The sequence below is a fragment of the Nicotiana tomentosiformis genome, chromosome 2 (assembly GCF_000390325.3).
Source record: "Nicotiana tomentosiformis chromosome 2, ASM39032v3, whole genome shotgun sequence".
NCBI lineage: Eukaryota > Viridiplantae > Streptophyta > Magnoliopsida > Solanales > Solanaceae > Nicotiana > Nicotiana tomentosiformis.
This window is the reverse complement of record NC_090813.1, coordinates 145,926,081-145,944,264: the sequence shown is the minus strand read 5'-3', so window position 1 is coordinate 145,944,264 and position 18,184 is coordinate 145,926,081. Positions and strand designations below refer to the sequence as shown.

The 18,184-nt window shown below is 40.4% G+C and overlaps 1 protein-coding gene across 1 annotated transcript; it reads left to right on the top strand.

The window, feature by feature from the left end:
• The first annotated feature begins 14,262 nt into the window (after positions 1-14,262).
• On the top strand, positions 14,263-17,099 carry LOC138905802 (uncharacterized). Its single transcript, XM_070194319.1, has 7 exons — positions 14,263-14,589; positions 14,868-14,995; positions 15,150-15,239; positions 15,321-15,503; positions 15,807-16,040; positions 16,687-16,837; positions 16,998-17,099. Exons 1-7 carry the CDS (start codon positions 14,263-14,265, stop codon positions 17,097-17,099), a joined length of 1,215 nt encoding a protein of 404 aa, XP_070050420.1.
• The last annotated feature ends 1,085 nt before the right edge of the window (positions 17,100-18,184 follow it).

Sequence of the window (18,184 nt, the reverse complement as noted above, 5' to 3'; positions counted from 1 at the left end):
ATATATGGTTTAAGAGAAGGACAGGATATCAGGATCCGGCTGGGGTTAGAGTAACCCAAAATGGTAGATGGATTATTTGCGTTAGTTGACATTTCTGAAAGATATTGCAAATGTGCCAATAGATTTCCTTGTGAGGCACCCAAATGGTGCACTCTAAAATAATGCAGCTAAATATGAGTACTACAAAGATAGGCACTGGAAGCATTGAAGGGATACATATTATCTTAGTGTGGCTCCCGTTCCTAGTAGAGAGAGAATGTTAGGCAACCCGAAGAGCCAGTGGATGGAGCAAGGGGAGCTAAAAGCAAAAGAATGTCTTATTGAAGTTTTCAGAATAAAGTATATTAGCAAGGAAATAAGAAGAGAGATAATAAAGCATTATGAGCAAGATGTGATGCATGGATGACAACGGTAGATCAAAAAAAAATTACACTATTACAGAGTCTATAGTCAAGTGAAGGAAAAGATGAGAGGTGTCAGGCCTTGAGACAACAAAAGAGTATAGGCCATAAAGTCATATCCTCATTTCAAAAAATAAGTTTGTGACTCTAAAGTGATTACCAGAAGGAAAAGTTAGACTCCAGAGTAATAGAAATCAGTATGGGCTGGTGAACAAGATAAACTGAACATGAATTAGGGATCAGAAGATTTGATAATAGTTGACATCGTGAGAATTTCAGAGATCGCGTTGCAACAATAATAGAATAAATAACAGAAGAATGACCTTTAAAGTTCATTCAGGAAGACGCTTCCCTAAAGCAAGCACATTGAGCAGAGTTAAGCTTAAGGGACTAAGTGTGCCAGTTACACTAAGTGTCACCTTTGTGAGTAAGGAATTTTATTATCCTTGGTACAGTAGGATTACTGTAAGGCGAGTAAGGGTCATTGATGATGTAAAAAGATGCCAAAGATGGAGAGGTAAAATATCTATAGGTAGATCGTCGTAGCTCTAAATCTGAGTACTCCCCTAAGGGGGGGAGGGGGGGATATGGAGTGATGTGGCATTAAGTCAGAATTAAGTGGTTCTAGCAACTATGAAATGGTAAAGGAAGAATGCGATAAGAATGAGAAAAGGGATGAGATTGCACTTATTCAAATCCTATAGATATGCTACGATTTCAGAACATTATGCAAACACGACGTCAAAGAGAGGAAGTAAGGGTTCCTGCCCGAGATTTTATTGATAGATAAGGAGCCAGTGCGAGACGTAAGTTAAGACAAAGGAAATAACTCAAGAAATATTACGCGAAATATTAATAGGAGAACGGGCTAACGAATAGTTAGTAGTTGATTCAGGAAGAGCCTACTTATGGCTAGACAAGAGGATACAGACAAATCAACAGATCGTGCAAGATAAATATAGTGAATTCAGCCTCGCAGTTATGACATTGTAATGCTTGAGAAATATTTAGATAGGAGTTGGGGTAGTTAAAGGTACCGTATGAGTGTTACGGAAATAAAAGAGAGTGCCACTGGAAAGACAGTCAAAATATCAGTTCAGAAGCAACCCTACAAGCACAAAGGCGTGGAGGTAAGTAACTACGGATAATTATAGGCGAGAAAGGACATCAAAAAACAATTCCGTCGAGTATACGATGTAATAAGCTCGCAGCTTTACAAGAGTCAAAGGGTCTTCCCTAAGTACTACAATGAAAGACTAGTTGAGGAAATAAGGAAGAAGGCTTCAACCTAAGCATAGTAACTTGAAGAAGAAATGGCCATGTAAAAACAGTCTCACTACATCATTGTATGCACTCCATAAGAAGGTGGCATCTACCATGGCTAATGAACGGGAAGTAAAATCAAAAGTAATATTCGAGATCATATGAGTTGCACGAAAATTCCGACATGCGTGGGAACTAAGATAAGCTAAGTATGCACGCAACAAAGGGGGCAGAAAGACCAGGAAAAGTAATAGCTTACGTTTAAAGAAAGCTGAGAAGGAACGAAAGAAATTATTCGATCAATGATCCAAAGTTAGTTCCACTTAAGATTTTGGAGTATTATCCATGCAACATATATGTTGACAATCATATAGCCGTAGAAGACTCCGGTATAAGTTAAAAGAAAGAAATGAGTCCAGGTCATAAAAAAAGGATTGAATTGTTATAAGTTTGTATCATGGATATTCCATAGCGCCCATGAAAGGTTAAAGTAATAACTAATACCAGGAGTCGCAGATCGGAAGATAGCTTAAGCCTACATAAAGGCTGATCAGAAGGAAGAGAAAACTAAAGAATTACGTCAACCAAGTAAATCAGGAGTCTGATTATTGGACCCAGAAAATTATAGAAATCGTGATTTAGATCATTGCAGAATCACTCTTAATATCATAGGTACAAGAGAGATAATACAACAATCATATTCTATAACAGCTCTACAAGAAAGCTAGTTAGAAGAGTACCAGCCTCATAAGAAGTCAATATGAAGCTCCCACCAGATTGTGTATGCACCAGAGGTGCAAGTATTATAATAGAGCTTCAAATTGTGGATGTGAATGATACCTATATGGAAGGGAGGTCATGAAAGAGATAGAAGATGTGATGCGAGACTTTAAGGTAAGTAAGGTAAAGGTGGACAACGTACAAGATACTCACATGCAGAAGGTTGTGAATAGTCCATACTTCGGATAGAAGGCTAGAAGCGCGGGGATTCAGTATCCAGGAATGATAGCGGTGTCATTAGTAGCATATCTTCCACCCTATGATTTCTAGGTATCGAGAGGTCTAATTAAGAGAGTAAAGAAGAGTTAGAGACGATGCGATGTATTGCTTGATGTTCCAGAATAACCCAAGGAAATCTATGATGCAAGCAAGTTGAAGGAAGGTTGCGAATAGTATAAATAGATATGTGTAGGTCGAAATCTAAAGTATGGTAAAATGACAAGGTTTTAGGAAGACAGGAGTAAGGATAAGAAAGGACGAGCGAGAAGGTGACGAGAATGGATAAGTCCTCGGGATTAAGCCTATGAAAACAAGAGAGCTAATGGTTTCTCTAAGTTATAGAAAGATCAGTATAGCCTGAATGAACTCAAAGAAGTCTAAGACTAATAGTATTTAGAAGAGATGGAATGCTGCCCTGGTAGTAGAATAAGGATGTAATTGTGATATATAAAGGATGACGTTTGGGCCTTCGATTGAGTAATGATTTGAAGAAAAAAAGGATTTCACGGACGGCACGGGATTTAGAATACCCCCCATAAGATGAATCACATTGGGATGCTATGAAATACGGTTATTGAGGTATAGTATCTCCCCTAGGTGGATTAGGCAAATCACTTCAGATATCCCCCGATGAGACGTAAGCCCTAGTGGAAACGTATTACGTAAGAAGTTTCAAGTTATCAGTAATATATTGTAGATCAACATTGAGGTGAATCAACAATGGATGGATAAGAGTTACAAAGTATGAGATGAGATTAGGCCATCATTCTTAAGATGAACAGTAATAAAGAAGCATTAAAAGACTTAGATTTATACATATATGATTAGAAACGAGAGTAACCTGGAGTTTGGTAGCAGACCTCAGTAACAATGAATTGAAGTAAGAGTTATGGTATAGTATGATCTACTTAGATGTTGTAAAGCCATAGACACCCAGAGGGACAGCTTGCCAAAATTCTATATATGTTCACAAACTGAGGCCTAGAGACTGGCTAAAAGCTAGAGGGAAGAGTCGCATAGGCGCACATACAAGGACAAAGTCGTACAGACTGCATGATAGAAGGTATCAATAGTTACGAAATTGGAAGAATTCCGACCACAAGTCATGGTGTGAGAAAGAGGCCTAAAGGGGGGAATGCCCAGGCCTTTAGATTTATTCACAGAACAGTTGCCTAGATGGAAAGGAGAGTACTAGAGTATTCGCAAGAGCTATAGGTTATGATAATGATAAGTGCATCAGTCAACATTCGAGGATGAATGTTCCAAAGGGGGAAATGATGTTACACCCCATATTTTCATACGTGAAAGTACGCCATAAGTAAATTGATAAAATCTCGGAAATGAGATGTTACATCCCACATTTTCGTACGTTAAAGTTTCATCGTAAGTTAATCAACGTAAGCTCGAAAATGAGATTATTTTGAGATTATAAGTATTATGCTATTTATAACAAGTGATAAGTAAATTCATGAAGGAGAGAGGGTAAGAGAATCGAAGAAAATGAGTTTCGTCGAAGTTTGATATTTTGAGATAAAATACGGTCAAAGCTATAATACTGCGTATTTATATACCAGTCCCATACAAGGTACCATATGACCATGATAGTAAGGTATATGAAGTATACTAGTATTTAAGTGAAATGAGACCTAGAAATTATTATGTGGCTTATTGGTTAAATATTGGATTTTAGTGGAAGATTAATAGATTAATTAGTAGATAATTATTGTGTGGGCATCAATCCACGTGTAAGTAGCTAGAATGACTAAGCAATACTTAGTAGGTGGCCGTGGATACACCTAAGGAAGAGGTTATCTTATGTTAGCTAGCTGGATGCTTGACAACATATTTGATCAAAAATGTAACACATGTGATGATTACAGAAACCCAAAGTTCCACGGCTTCATGACACTTTTGGAAACAAAGTAAAACTATTTCATTTTCTCTACTACTACTACTACTACTACTAGAATATTAGTAGAACTCATTTAATTGAAAAGGGCATGATGCTTGAGAATCTTTTCGGCAGCAAAGCAAAACTATTTCCTTTTCTCAAAGTTCGATTGCTCAAATTCACGAAGAAGGCAATTGAACTTCAAGTTTCTTATAGTGCGTAACTCATATACCCATTTCCCAATGATTATGATTGAGGCGTGGAGGAGATTGTTCATGGATACAAGTAGAAAGTTGGACTTAAAGGTATGTTAAGTCTATCCCTTCTTTCTTTTGGCATGATTCTTACGATATAAATGAAATGAGCAAATGCACAGTTTTCATAAATGATTCTATTCATAGAAGTACTAGGGGTGCCTATATTCTTGATTCCCCATGTGAATTATTATTATATCTTCTGTTCTTGGGTCTCAGAAAAATACGTAGTTGGTAAAGTTTATCCGAAAGGCATATTGATCTTATGACATTCCGAGAAATCTTATTAACATATTTCTTATGCATTTCATTCATTTATACATGTACATTGACCCATGACCAGATGTTGTTATATACGCATATATTATATGTATATGGGATATAAGAAAAGGTTACGGCGTTATATACGCACCACCACCTGATCAGCTGGTATACGTTGATGATTTGCCCACAGTGGCCGAGATGATATGATGGGATGCCACCAGAGGCCTGATGATGTTATGTACGCATATACCTATGCATGGTACGACATTTATACACATATGCATGACATTATAAATATTTCATGATTTAAAGAGCTATCCAGACTTACAGGTTGAGTCCTTTACTCTATGTTTCTTTCATATCATTTATATACTAATTTACATGCCTTACATACTCGGTACATTATTTGTACTGACGTCCTTTTTGCCTGGGGACGATGCGTTTCATGCTCACAGGTCCCGATAGACAGGTTGAGAGTCTTCCAAGTAGGCTATCAGCTCAGCGAAAAGTGTTGGTGCGCTCCATTTTCTCTGGAATTGCTTATGTGGTCAATATAATTTGGACATGTATAGGTTATTATGGCGGGACCCTGTCCTAACCTTTATGGTATTTATCTACTCTTAGAGGCTTGTAGACATATATTATGTATATAAAAGATTGTATGGCCTTGTTGGCCTATGTTCAGTGTACGAGTGATCATTTTGGCCTTATAGGCCCGTACGTCATATGTATAAGTCGGTATATCAAGTTGGGTCATCCTATATCGAGTATTCCCTCATGCTTTATTCTAGTTATCTCATGACAGCCTTTCTGGTTCATTTACCTATGATAGAATGAGATGAAAGATACGTTACATTGGTACTCGGTTGAGTAAGGCACCGGGTGCCCGTCGCGGCCCATTGGTTTGGGTCGTGATAGTACTGTGTGGATCTGAGGAAGTGTTGTTCTCCGCGGTCGCAAAGTTGGTCTGACATGGTGTCGCATTCACGTGGGTGAGGCCTTGAACACGGTGAGTAAGAGGCTTGGGCTAGGGGAGGCAGTTGGCCTACGCGATCGTAGAAGAGGATTTGCATGGGCAGGCAGGCGTTGGCCTTCGCAAACATGGTAGTAGGACATCGAACGCGGAGTGGTGAGGACATCGAACACGGAGTGGTGAGGACATCGAACGCGGAGTGGTGAGGACATCGAACGCGAAGTGGTGAGGGTAGTGTACATCGCGAATTCATTATAATTGGTTCTACGATTTTCAGCGCCTTTTTAGGGATTTTTTGCGACAGCATCAGTCACGAAGTGACGGTTCCTTGATGACTGTTCATAATTGTTGCACCCCATATTTTCATACTTGAAAGTACACCATAAATAAATTGATGGAAGCTCGTAAATAAGATGTTACTTCCCGCATTTTCGTATGTTAAAGTTTCGTCGTAAGTTAATCGACGTAAAATTCGAGAATGAGGTTATTTTGAAATTATAAGCATTATGCTATTTCAAACACGTGATGAGTAAATTGTGAAGGAAAATGGGTAAGCAAATCGAAGAAAAGAAATTTCGTCAAAGTTTTGACATTTTGGGATAAAATACGGTCCGAGCTAAAATATTCGGTATTTATGGACTAGTGCAATACAAGGTACTACATGACCATGATAGTAAGGTGTACAAGGTATATTAAAAGTGAGTAATATTTTAAGTAAGTTGATATAATTCTTAATTATGTGGGTAATTAATTAATTATTGGGTAATGGGATATATTTCCTAATTAATTAGGGATATATCGGATAAGGATTAAAATGTATTATGTGGCAGCCCCCCTTCAAATTAAGTGACTCATACATTTAGTTGAAAGGTGGCAAAGGACTTAGGCTCATTTCACCCATTTATCTCTTGGCTTGGGAGATTTGGGAGCTTTTCGAAGGGGATTTTCATCAAGTATCATAAGGTAAGTGATTTCTACCAATTGTGAGTTAAATACTTAGATTAAGTGTAGATTTTAAAATGCAAATTAGTAGGTGGTTTTATTGAAAAACCTAGAATTTGGTAAATATGGGATTTGATCACGAAATTGATTTTGGAATTGGGTATAAATTATATATTTGAGTTCGTAATGCCATGAGTAACATCTATCTTCGAAAATATTCGGAATCTGGGCCCGTGGGGCCGTGGTTGACTTTTGTTAACTTTTCGAGTGGGATTGAGAATTGACTCTGATAGTTAAATTATGAGCTTTGGAACATATACTGATTGGTTTGTACGTCTTTTGACTAGTTTCGGGTTGCTCGGCATCGACTTTAGGTGACTATGAGGTGTGGGAGTCCGGTAATGGGCTTGGAAGCGAGGTAAGTCTCTTGCCTAGTCTTGTAAGAGGGAGTTGTCCCCTGTAGGTATTTTAATTGTTATGTGCTAAGTGTTATGGGTGTTACGTACGTACGAGGTGACGAGAGTCCATGCGTAGCTAAATTTATGCTTATGTCAGGGTAGATTTAGACCTTCACCATGCCTTAACTGCACTACTTGAATTTAACTTATTTATTTTATTATTTAAATTTATAACTGAGATTGAGACTAGAATTCATGTATTGACGGAGCCTCTTTACTTTGAAATTTTGGGATATTTGATGATCGGTAACAATTATATTTTCTCATACATTCCTATCCACTTATTGAGTTTATGTGATCAGTAGTTTCGTGTCTTCTCGACTCGTACATATCTTCACGGGTGAAAACATTTCTCTATTTTTGTGGGGGCGAGCCCGTCTCGACAACATTGTGAAATATCATTATGGGAGCGAGTCGTTCGCCTTGGCAGTATTGTGAATTATTCTTATGGTATCAGACCGTTCACCTCGACAGTATTGTCTAACACTATTCTTATGGGATCGGGTCGTTCGTACCGGCAGACTCATGCGTAATACTCGATAGGGAGTCAGCGTACATATGAGTTTTCCTGACTTGAGATTTGGCATCATATTTGATTGATTGTCCTGGTTTCCTTGGTAGTAGTTTTATGGTATTTGATGATTTCGTGATCACTCTTACTTGAGAATCTTATTACTTATATTGATCCGTTTTGCTACTACTTGTTGTGTTTTATACCTGTCTACTTTATGTACATTGTTATCGGATCACTAGTAAGTGTTGATATCGACCCCTTATCACTATTTCTTCGAGGTTAGGCTAGATACTTACTGAGTACTATTGATTTACGTACTCATACTATACTTCTGCACTATTGTACATGTATTGAGACAAGTACTTCACGTGGTCACTCGGGCGCATAGCCGCATTTGCTGGAGACCTTGTGGTGAGCTGCTTTCCATGCTTTGACCCGCATCACCCGAAGTCTCATTCCCCGTATGTCTATTAAATTCTGTCTATTTTATTCCAGACAACAGTTATAATGATTTTGTATATTCTACTATATGCTCATGTACTTTGTGATACCGAGTTTTTGGAAATTCTAGTAGATGATTATGGTTGTACCTAATATTATCATCATTCCGCTTTATGTTTACTTCATACTTTGTGATTTAATAAGAATAAAAGTAATTTAATATGATTTCTAGACTTAATTCCACCCCCTTAATGAAATTCTTAATTTTAAAGGTTTTATGAATAGATAATTGTGTTGGTGGTTTACAGTTGGCTTACATCATGGTAGCGTTGGGCGCCATCACGGTCTGTGATGGGAATTGGATCGTGACAGCTTGGTATCAGAGCACTAGGTTCACATAGGTTTCATGAGTCATGAGCAGACCTAGTAGAGTCTTGCGGATCGGTGCGGAGACGACTGTACTTATCGTCAAGAGACTGTAGGGTGTTAGGAAACTTCTCTTTTTTCATATCCTATCATGCAATCAATGTTGTTCTAAGTATCTTTCTCGTATTCCCTCCAAGATGGTGAGAACGCGCACGACGACATTACCCAGAGGAGCTGTTCCCCCCATCGACAAAGGCATAGGTAGAGGCTGAGGGAGGGCCACAACTCCTGTTAGAGGATGAGGGCGTCCTAGAGTTGCCCCAGTGGATCCGGTGGAGGATCCTGTTATCGAGGAGTAAGATGAGGTACCTGCAATCGAGCAGGCCCTATTAGATGTTTTAACCGCAGCGGGTTTCAGGAACTCATGGGACGTATGCTGCGATTTATGAACTCTATGACTCAGGCCGGACTATTTCCAGCAGAACCAACCATATCTCAGGTGGGAGGGGGAACACAGACCCCTACCGCTCATGAGCCGGGGCACACTGCTGCTGTTTATCAGACCCCAGGTTCCCTATCTGCGGGCGTGGTTCATCCGCTTGCAGTGGCTAGAGTAGAGACCAGACTGGCAGCGATCGTTGAGGAGAAGAAGTGGCTGGACAGATTTATTAGGCTTCATCATCCTATCTTTGTCGGTGAGTAGTCAGAGGACCCACACGATTTCATTGATCGTTGCAGGGAGAGTCTGCATAATTTGGGACTAGTGGAGTCCAAGGGGTTGGACTTCACCACATTTCAGCTAGAGTGGAGGGCCCATAGATGGTGAAAGTCTTGTCTCCTGAGTAGGCCAGCATGTTCACCTCCCTTGACTTGGGATCAATTCACATACCTTTTCTTAGAGAAGTATATTCCAGCTTCTCAGAAAGAGAAGTTACGGGTTCAATTCGAGCAGTAACGACAGGGTCAGATGTCTGTGATCGACTACGAGACGAGATATATTGACTTGTCTCGTCATGCATATATCATACTTCCCACAGATAAAGAGAGAGTGTGGAGGTTTATCGCGGGCTTGCACCATGAGATTCAGGTTTCTATGGCCCGAGATGCAGAGATGGGTACTCCGTACTTCCGGTTGTGGAGATGGCTAAGAGGATCAAGTGTATCCGCAACCAGAGCAGAGATTTCATGTCAAGGAATAAATGGCCTCGACATTCTTGTGGATTTATGTCACGCCCCAAACTCTGAAAGCGCGACCGGCGCCCAACTGAGTGAACCCGGTCAAACAAGCCTGTTAAATGCTTTCTACCCAACGCACCCATGATCAAGAGAAAACATAATTTCGTTAATTAGACAGTAGGGAGATCATGTACACAGTACTAAATCATTTCATTAGTTACTTCACTATTAAGTCTCAAAATACACATATTCTTATAGTTTGAGTGGAACAAGTGATCAAAACATAACATAACTTGTTTGACTTTTCTAGCACCCATGTACAACCCACATAGTGTCAACGAAGCCTCTAAAAGATACAAAAGAGTGTTATGATAGTGCCGGCAATAAGGCCCCGTCTATACCTCGAGACGTGATAATAATATGAACAAAAGATACAATACGTGACCCCGGGATGAAGTGGGGCTCACCAAGTTTGCTGGGAAGAGGATGTACCACTATCGCTGATCAACACTGCATGCTATGGAACCACCTGCATCCATTTAAAGATACAACGCCCCCGACAAAAGGGACGTTAGTACTGTCGAATAGTACTAGTATGTAAAACTAAACACCATCTCAATAGAATTAATAGTAATACAAGGGGGAACAGTCAAGAATTCAATAAGAGCTTCAAATAATACTAAAACATCAAGTTAAGGATCACATAAGGTTTCAAGTCAATTTCCATGTTATTAGGTTGGGTGATCTTTAGTGCCAATATACCATAATTCACAATACCACCATATTCTTATACGGAGTCCGATCACGACCCGATCGGCTAGGTCGTCTCATTTGAGACATCAACCATAACCACAATTTCATTATAATTTCCAGCACAGTCACCACCATGTGTACGTTATGGCGTCCGATCATGGCCCGATCGCCTAGGCTGTCTCACCCAAGACATTAACTTTTTCAGTCAATCATCTCACATCATACTTCTTTCATATCCTTTCGATTCGTTGGCACTAGTGGCCACAATTATAAAATCATTCTTGGCACTTGGCCGTATTTCCTAATTCTAGTTCCCCTTTCCATATTCAAATATCATTATCATTATCAACAACAATAAGGCTTCCCATTCAAGACATTAAATTCACATATGAGCAATTTGGGAATCTTAGGCACATAGAGGCTTTTCATACAATTTGGCATAATAACATTTATTTTGATCTTGATTTGAAGTCTTAACTTTTTTTAACAGATATTCTATGTTTTGAACACATCCTCAATGATAAAGTGATATGATGAAGCATTTACAATACATATTGAGCATATATCCTTCAACACAAGCAAATTCGGAATAGCAAATTCTATTATTATCAATTTGGGACTTACACCAATTACATGAACGTCGTGGGATTCGATTCTAAGAAGAAGGGGGTTTAGCCAACATACCTCAATTGAGCTTCCTTTAAACTCTAAAATGTTCTAGAATTCTTAGCAACTTTGATCTATTTTATAAATATAAAAAGTTGGACCAAAATTAGGAAAATGGTCATGATTCTAGCTCATTTGAGCACATTATCAAACACTAGGTGTGCATTAATATTTTAAGGCCCTTTTGTGAAAGATTCCATCATCCCACAACCCACTCTTTACCATTTTTAGCTCACAACCTTCCTACACCCTTTGATAACATATGCATGCAAAATAAACAACTCCCATACCTAAAAATTGTCTTGCTAATTACCCACTCTTAGATAAATTTCGAAATTAAGGGCTAGGATGTAGAATCTTACCTCTAGGATGAAGACCTAGTGAGTTTTCCTTGTTAATCTTCAAAGATTCGAGCAAGAATTGAAGAAAAAATTATTGAAGATCACTCTCCCACTCTAGGGCACTCCCCACCCTCAAAATATCAGATTTTAGTTCAATAGTGGTACAAATCGTCTATTTAACGAAGTGGGGTCGGGTTATAAAAACTCAAAAATAAAGCTCCGGAACAGGGTATGCGGTCGCATATGCGACCGCATAATGCTTATGCTGTCCGCAGAATAGGCCGCATAATTTCCCTCCAGAACTGGGCAAATCTGACTCGGTTTGTGGTCATTATGCGGTCCGCAGACCTGTTCTGCGGTCGCATAATGCGCCGTAGAACCTCCCTCCGAAAAATCTCAAAGCTGGATATGCGATCAGAGTGCAGCCCGCGAAATAATTTTGCGGTCGCATAATGGGCCGCAAAAATGAAATCAAAAATGGCCCAAGAGACTGTCTCGCTCTGCGACCATTATGCGGTCCACAGAGTGATTCTACGGCCGCATAGTGGGCCGCAGAAGTGCATTTCTTTTGCCCAAATTTTTTTTCTTTTACTTTCTAGTGAATTGTTCAACCCAAAAAGTCCGAGCCTTAAACACGTAAGCCCAGTTTGGCACCACGAAACATTATTTTTCCTTTGCGAAATTTTAAGGTGCCTTACATTCTCCCCCACTTAGGATCATTTGTCCTCGAATGAGGGTCAAAATCATTTATTAGCATCCTATGCAACTCAGTTTTCATACCACACACCAGCAACCCCAAATTCGGCTAACTCCCTGAATTTCCAAAACTTTCGCCAGAGTTTTCCCTGTAACTGGGCATATCCACCTGTCAGAGAGCCCCAAAAATACATGCTCAAAACATATATATATATATATATATATATATATATATATATATATAATCCAATGACGTAACATAACTCATAACAACATTAATCGTGGCCTCACATACAATATATTTAGAAAGAAGCACATTTATATTAACTGAACAAGTGATACAAGAATCCATAGGAGACAGTTTTATAGAAAGGTTACATAGCTTATACAAACAAGTAAGGATACTTCTTTTTCATCTCTTCCTCAGCCACCCAAGTAGCCTCTTCAACCTGCTGGTTTCGCCACAACACCTTCACGAAGGCAATTTCTTTATTCCTCAACTTTCGGACTCGCCTATCAAGAATGGCAGCTAGAATTTCTTCATATGACAGTTCTTCATTAACCTCAATGGTCTCAACCGACACAATAGCTGACGGATCTCTAACTACCTTCTTCAACATAGACACATGGAATACCGGGTGCACTAATGACATCTCAGGTGGTAGCTCAAGCTTGTACGCCACCTGACCAATCCTCTGAATAAGTTTGTACGGCCCGACATACCTTGGACTCAATTCCTTTTCCTTCCAAACCGCATTATACTCTTCATGGGGTAAACCTTCAAGAACACCCAATCATCTTCCTTGAAATCCAAGTCTCTGCGACGAACATCCGAATAGGATTTTTGACGACTCTTAGCACTTTTCAACCGCTCTTTAATGATTTTAACTTTTTCCATAGCCTGATGCACGAGGGCTAGCCCTATCAACTCTACTTCCCTAATCTCGAAACACGTAAGCCAGTTCGGTATCACGAAATATTATTTTTCCTTTACAAAATTTTACGGGGCCTTATAATTTAGTAGTGCCCTGTCTAGGAGAAGAGGTCAGTTCATGGGGGGCCATCATAGCAGGCCCATGTATTCAGCACCACAGCCTATTCGGGGTGCTCTATCACAGCCTTACTTCAGTGCCATTCTAGAGAGCACCTTTCATCGTCCAGCTATTCAGGGTTCCTACAGTGGGCACTTGGGCTATCAGGGTTAGACCCAAAGTCAGTAGTTTTCCACTTAGAGTGGTTATTTTGAGTGCGAGGAGTTTTGTCACGTGAAAAGATTTTGTCCCAGACTTCGGGAAAAGACAATAACAAGACAATCAGCCCATGATTACCGCACCTCCAATTCGGCCGGCTAGAGGCAGAGGTCAGGTGGGTAAGGGTCTCCCAAGAGGTGGAGGCCGGTCAGGTAGCGCTCCGGCTAGATTCTATGCCTTCCCAGCCAGACCAGAGACACTAGCCTCCGATAGCGTGATCATAGGTATTATTTTTGTCTGCCATATAGATACTTCGGTACTATTTGATCTAGGGTCCACCTATTCCTATGTCTCTTCTTTCTTTGCTCCTTATATGGATGTATCTCATAATTCATTGGGTTTCATGTATATGTGTCCACGCTAGTGGGTGATTCTCTTATTGTGGATTAGGTTTACCGTTCTATGGGTATGAGACCAGAGCAGATCTTCTATTGCTCGATATGATTGACTTCGAGGTTATCCTTGGCATGGACTAGTTGTCTCCGTACCATGCCATTCTTGATTGCCATGCCAAGACTATTACCTTGGCGGTGCTAGAGTTTCCTAGGTTGGAATGAAGAGGTTCATCTGTTGGTACATCCAATCGGGGTATTTCTTTCTTGAAGGCTCGACATATGGCCGAGAAGGGTTCTTTGGCCTATTTGGCCTTTGTTAGAGATAATCCTGTAGAGACTCCCATGACAGATTCAATGACTATGGTGTGGGAGTTTTCTGATGTATTTCATGTTGATTTTCCAGGTAAGCCACTAGATCGTGATATAAATATTGGCACATGCATCCAACCTATATCTATTTTGCCTTATCATATGGCTCCAGCGAAGTTGAAAGAGTTGAAAATGCAGCTTCAGGAGTTACTCAAAGAAGGGATTCATCAGGCCGAGTGTGTTGCTTTGGGGTGCACCAGTATTATTCGTGAAGAAGAAGGATGTGAGTATGTAGATGTGCATTGATTACCACCGGCTGAATAAGGTCACCATCAAGAATAAGTATTCGTTGTCGTGCATTGATGATTTGTTTGATCAGCTTTAGGGTTCTATAGTGTTGAGATCTAGGTATCATCTTTCCGGACAAGATATAGGCACTATGAGTTTCTAGTGATATCCTTTGGCTTCACTAATGCCCCGATGGCATTTATGAATTTGATGAATCAGGTGTTCAGGCCATATATTGACTCATTTGTCATTGTCTTCATTGATGACATATTGATCTACTCATGTAGCATGGAAGAGAACGAGCAACATTTGAGGATAGTGCTTTAGACTTTGGGGGAATAAAAGTTATACGCTTCGTTCTCCAAGTGCGAGTTCTAGTTAGATTATGTGGATTTCTTGGGGCATATTGTGTCAGGTGAGGGTATTAAGGTGGATCCCAGGAAGATCGAGGCAATTCAAAGTTGGCCTCATCCTACCACAGCGATCGAGACCAGGAGTTTCTTGGGGCTGGCAAGTTATTATCATCGGTTTGTGGAGCACTTCTGGTCTATTGTAGCTCCTTTGACTAGATTGACCCAGAAGGGTGCTAAGTTCAGATGGTCTGATGATTGCGAGGCAAGCTTTCAAAAGCTCAAGACTGCATTAACTATAACACCAGTGTTGGTTTTGCCTCCTAGTTTAGGACGTACACCGTGTATTGCGATGCTTCACGCATTGGGTAGGGTTGTGTATTGATGCAGGAGGGGCAAATTATTGCATATGTTTCACATCAGTAGAATCCCCATGAGAAGAATTACCCTGGTGCACAATTTGGAGTTGGCTGCGATAGTTCATGCTGTTAAGATATGGAAGCATTATCTTTATAGAGTGTCATGTGAGGTTTACACCGATCATCGCAGTTTGCAGCATCTGTTTAAGCAGAGGTATATAATCTGAGGCGGTGCCGGTGTACTAAAGGACTATGATATTACCATCCTTTATCATCCGGGCATGGAGAATGTAGTCGTGGATGCCTTGAGCAGAAAGGCCAAGAGTATGGGCAGTTGGTGTTTATTTCAGATGAGGAGAGGCCATTGGCTTTGGACATTCATTCCATAGCTAACCTACTTATGAGATTTGATATTGTTTGAGCCCAGTCGAGTTCTTGACTGTGTTGTGGCTCAGTCTTCTTTATTCGAGCGGATTAACGCTCGTTAGTTTGATGATCCACACTTGCTGGTTCTTAGAGAGACGATACTACGAGGTGATGCCAAGGAGGTTAATATCAGGGATGATGGTGTCCTGCGACTCCAGGGTCACTTATGTGTTCCTAATGTTGATGGCTTTAAGGAGTTGATTCTTGAGGAGGCGCACAACTCACGTTATTCCATTCATCCAGGTGCCACAAAGATGTATCCTGACCTGAGGCAGCATTACTGGTGGCCGCGGATAAAGAAGGACATAGTTGAGTATGTGGCGAGGTGTTTGAATTGCCAGCGGGTTAAGTACGAGCACTAGAGGACAAGTGGTTTACTTCAGCAGATGGTTATACCGGAGTGGAAGTGGGAGCGCATCACTATGGATTTCGTGGTTGGTTTGCTGCGGACGTTGAAGAAATTTGATGCCGCTTGGGTCATTATCGACAGACTGACCAAGTCTGTGCACTTTAATCTGGTGATGACTATATATACTTCAGAGAGGCTGGCCCAGATTTATATCCAGTAGATCGTCTGGTTTCATGACGTGCCTATTTATATTATTTCAGATCGAGGCATTCAGTTCATTTCGTATTTCTGGAGAGTAGTACATAGTGAGTTAGGTACTCGGGTAGAGCTCAACATGACCTTTTATCCGCAGACCGATGGGCAGTCAAAGCGGACAATTCAGATTTTGTAGGATATGCTCAAAGCATGAGTGATTGACTTCGGGGGGTAGCGAGATCAATTCTTACTGTTGGTCGAGTTTTCTTATAACAAAAGATATTATTCCAGCATAGAGATAGCTCTAGTTTAGGCCTTGTATGGTCGACGATGTCGTTCCCCCATTGGTTGGTTTGAGTCTGGCAAGGCTAGGTTATATGTGACTGATTTGGTAAAGGATACCTTGGATAAGGTAAAGTTGATTCAGGAGCGGCTTTGCACAGCACAATCCAGGTAGAAGAGTTACACAGATCAGAAAGTGTGGATTTGTTATTTATGGTGGGCGAGAAGGTACTTTTGAAGGTCTCGTCGATAAAGGGTATCATGAGGTTCAGAAGGAGATGCAAGTTGAGTCTGAGGTTCATCGGTCCATTCAAGGTCTTGGAGCGAGATGATGAGGTTGCACATAGGCTTGCTTTGCCTCCTAGCCTATCAAGAGTTCATCTAGTATTTTACGTGTCTATGGTCTAGAGGTAACATGCCGACAGGTCCCAAGTGTTGGATTACAACACATTTCAGCTTGATGAGAGTTTGGGCTATGAGGAGGATCCAGTTGTCATTGTTGACAGGCAGGTTCGCAAGTTGAGGTCCAAGGAGATTGCAGCGGTGAAGGTCCAATAGAGGGGTCAACCAATCGAGGATGCAACTTTGGAAAATGAGGAGGACATGCGGAGCAGATATCCATACTTATTCGGCACTTCGGCTATGATTCTTAACTCGTTGAAGGACGAACGTTTGTTTAAGAGGTAGAAAATGAAATGATCCGACCTTCCGTTTTGCCCTCTAGATCCCTGTTCCCCTATTTAAGACTTTTCGTATGTGCTTTTTGTCACGACCCAATTTCACCTATAGGTCGTGATGGCGCCCAACATCACCGCTAGGCAAGCCAACTAGTGAATTAGATGTATATTTCCTCTTTTAATAAGTGTTTGAGTAATTAAACTTTCCTTATTTGAAGATTTAAGAAAATTAAAGGTTTAAATAAATAAAACCAAGTAGTAGTTCAAAACCACAATTCTACTAGTGTATGTGCCAAGATTTGGTGTCGCAAGCATATGAGCATCTAGTAGATTATACAAAATTCTAACTACTGTATGAACATAAAATAGACAGAACGCAAATACAAAAGAGAGACTCTAGGGGCTGCAGAACGGCTCAGGAAATAGCTCACCACTAGGCCTCGGGATATCTAGGATACGCGCCGGTAGGACTGCCCGATGCACCTGTCTAAGATCCTGCACAAAAAGTGCAGCAAGTATAGCATGAGTACGTAAATAACGTGTACCCAGTAAGTATCAAGTCTCATCTCGAAGAAGTAGTGGCGAGAGGTCGACTTCAACACTTACTATGGGCTAATAATATGAATAAATAAATTTCTAAATAACATGAGTAATGTAAGTAATAATAATAACTCATCAATAAGCAGGAGCATATAGTTCTTCCACAATTCATAATAATCTCAGATAGATCACTTTCTTTACAAATCGTAACCTTTCAAACCACAATATAGTATAAGGTGTGGTTAGGCACCAAGTATTATTAAGCACGATTTATGTCGAGGTCGTACGGCCCGATCCAGAATAATGTGTACACTGCCGAGGGTCGAGCGGCACAAACCATAGATACATCTATCTACTGCCGAGGCGTTCGGCCCTCTCCACAAGAAGAGAGGATAATTTATAAGCATTTATCTCAACCGTTATTAA

Coding starts and splice junctions, on each gene's coding strand:
- LOC138905802 (XM_070194319.1), top strand. CDS start 14,263: ATGGCCGAGAAGGGTTCTTTGGCCTATTTGGCCTTTGTTAGAGATAAT. Junction 15,240..15,320: donor GCATTAACTATAACACCAGT/GTTGGTTTTGCC, acceptor GTATTGATGCAG/GAGGGGCAAATTATTGCATA. Junction 15,504..15,806: donor CAGCATCTGTTTAAGCAGAG/GTATATAATCTG, acceptor GCTGGTTCTTAG/AGAGACGATACTACGAGGTG.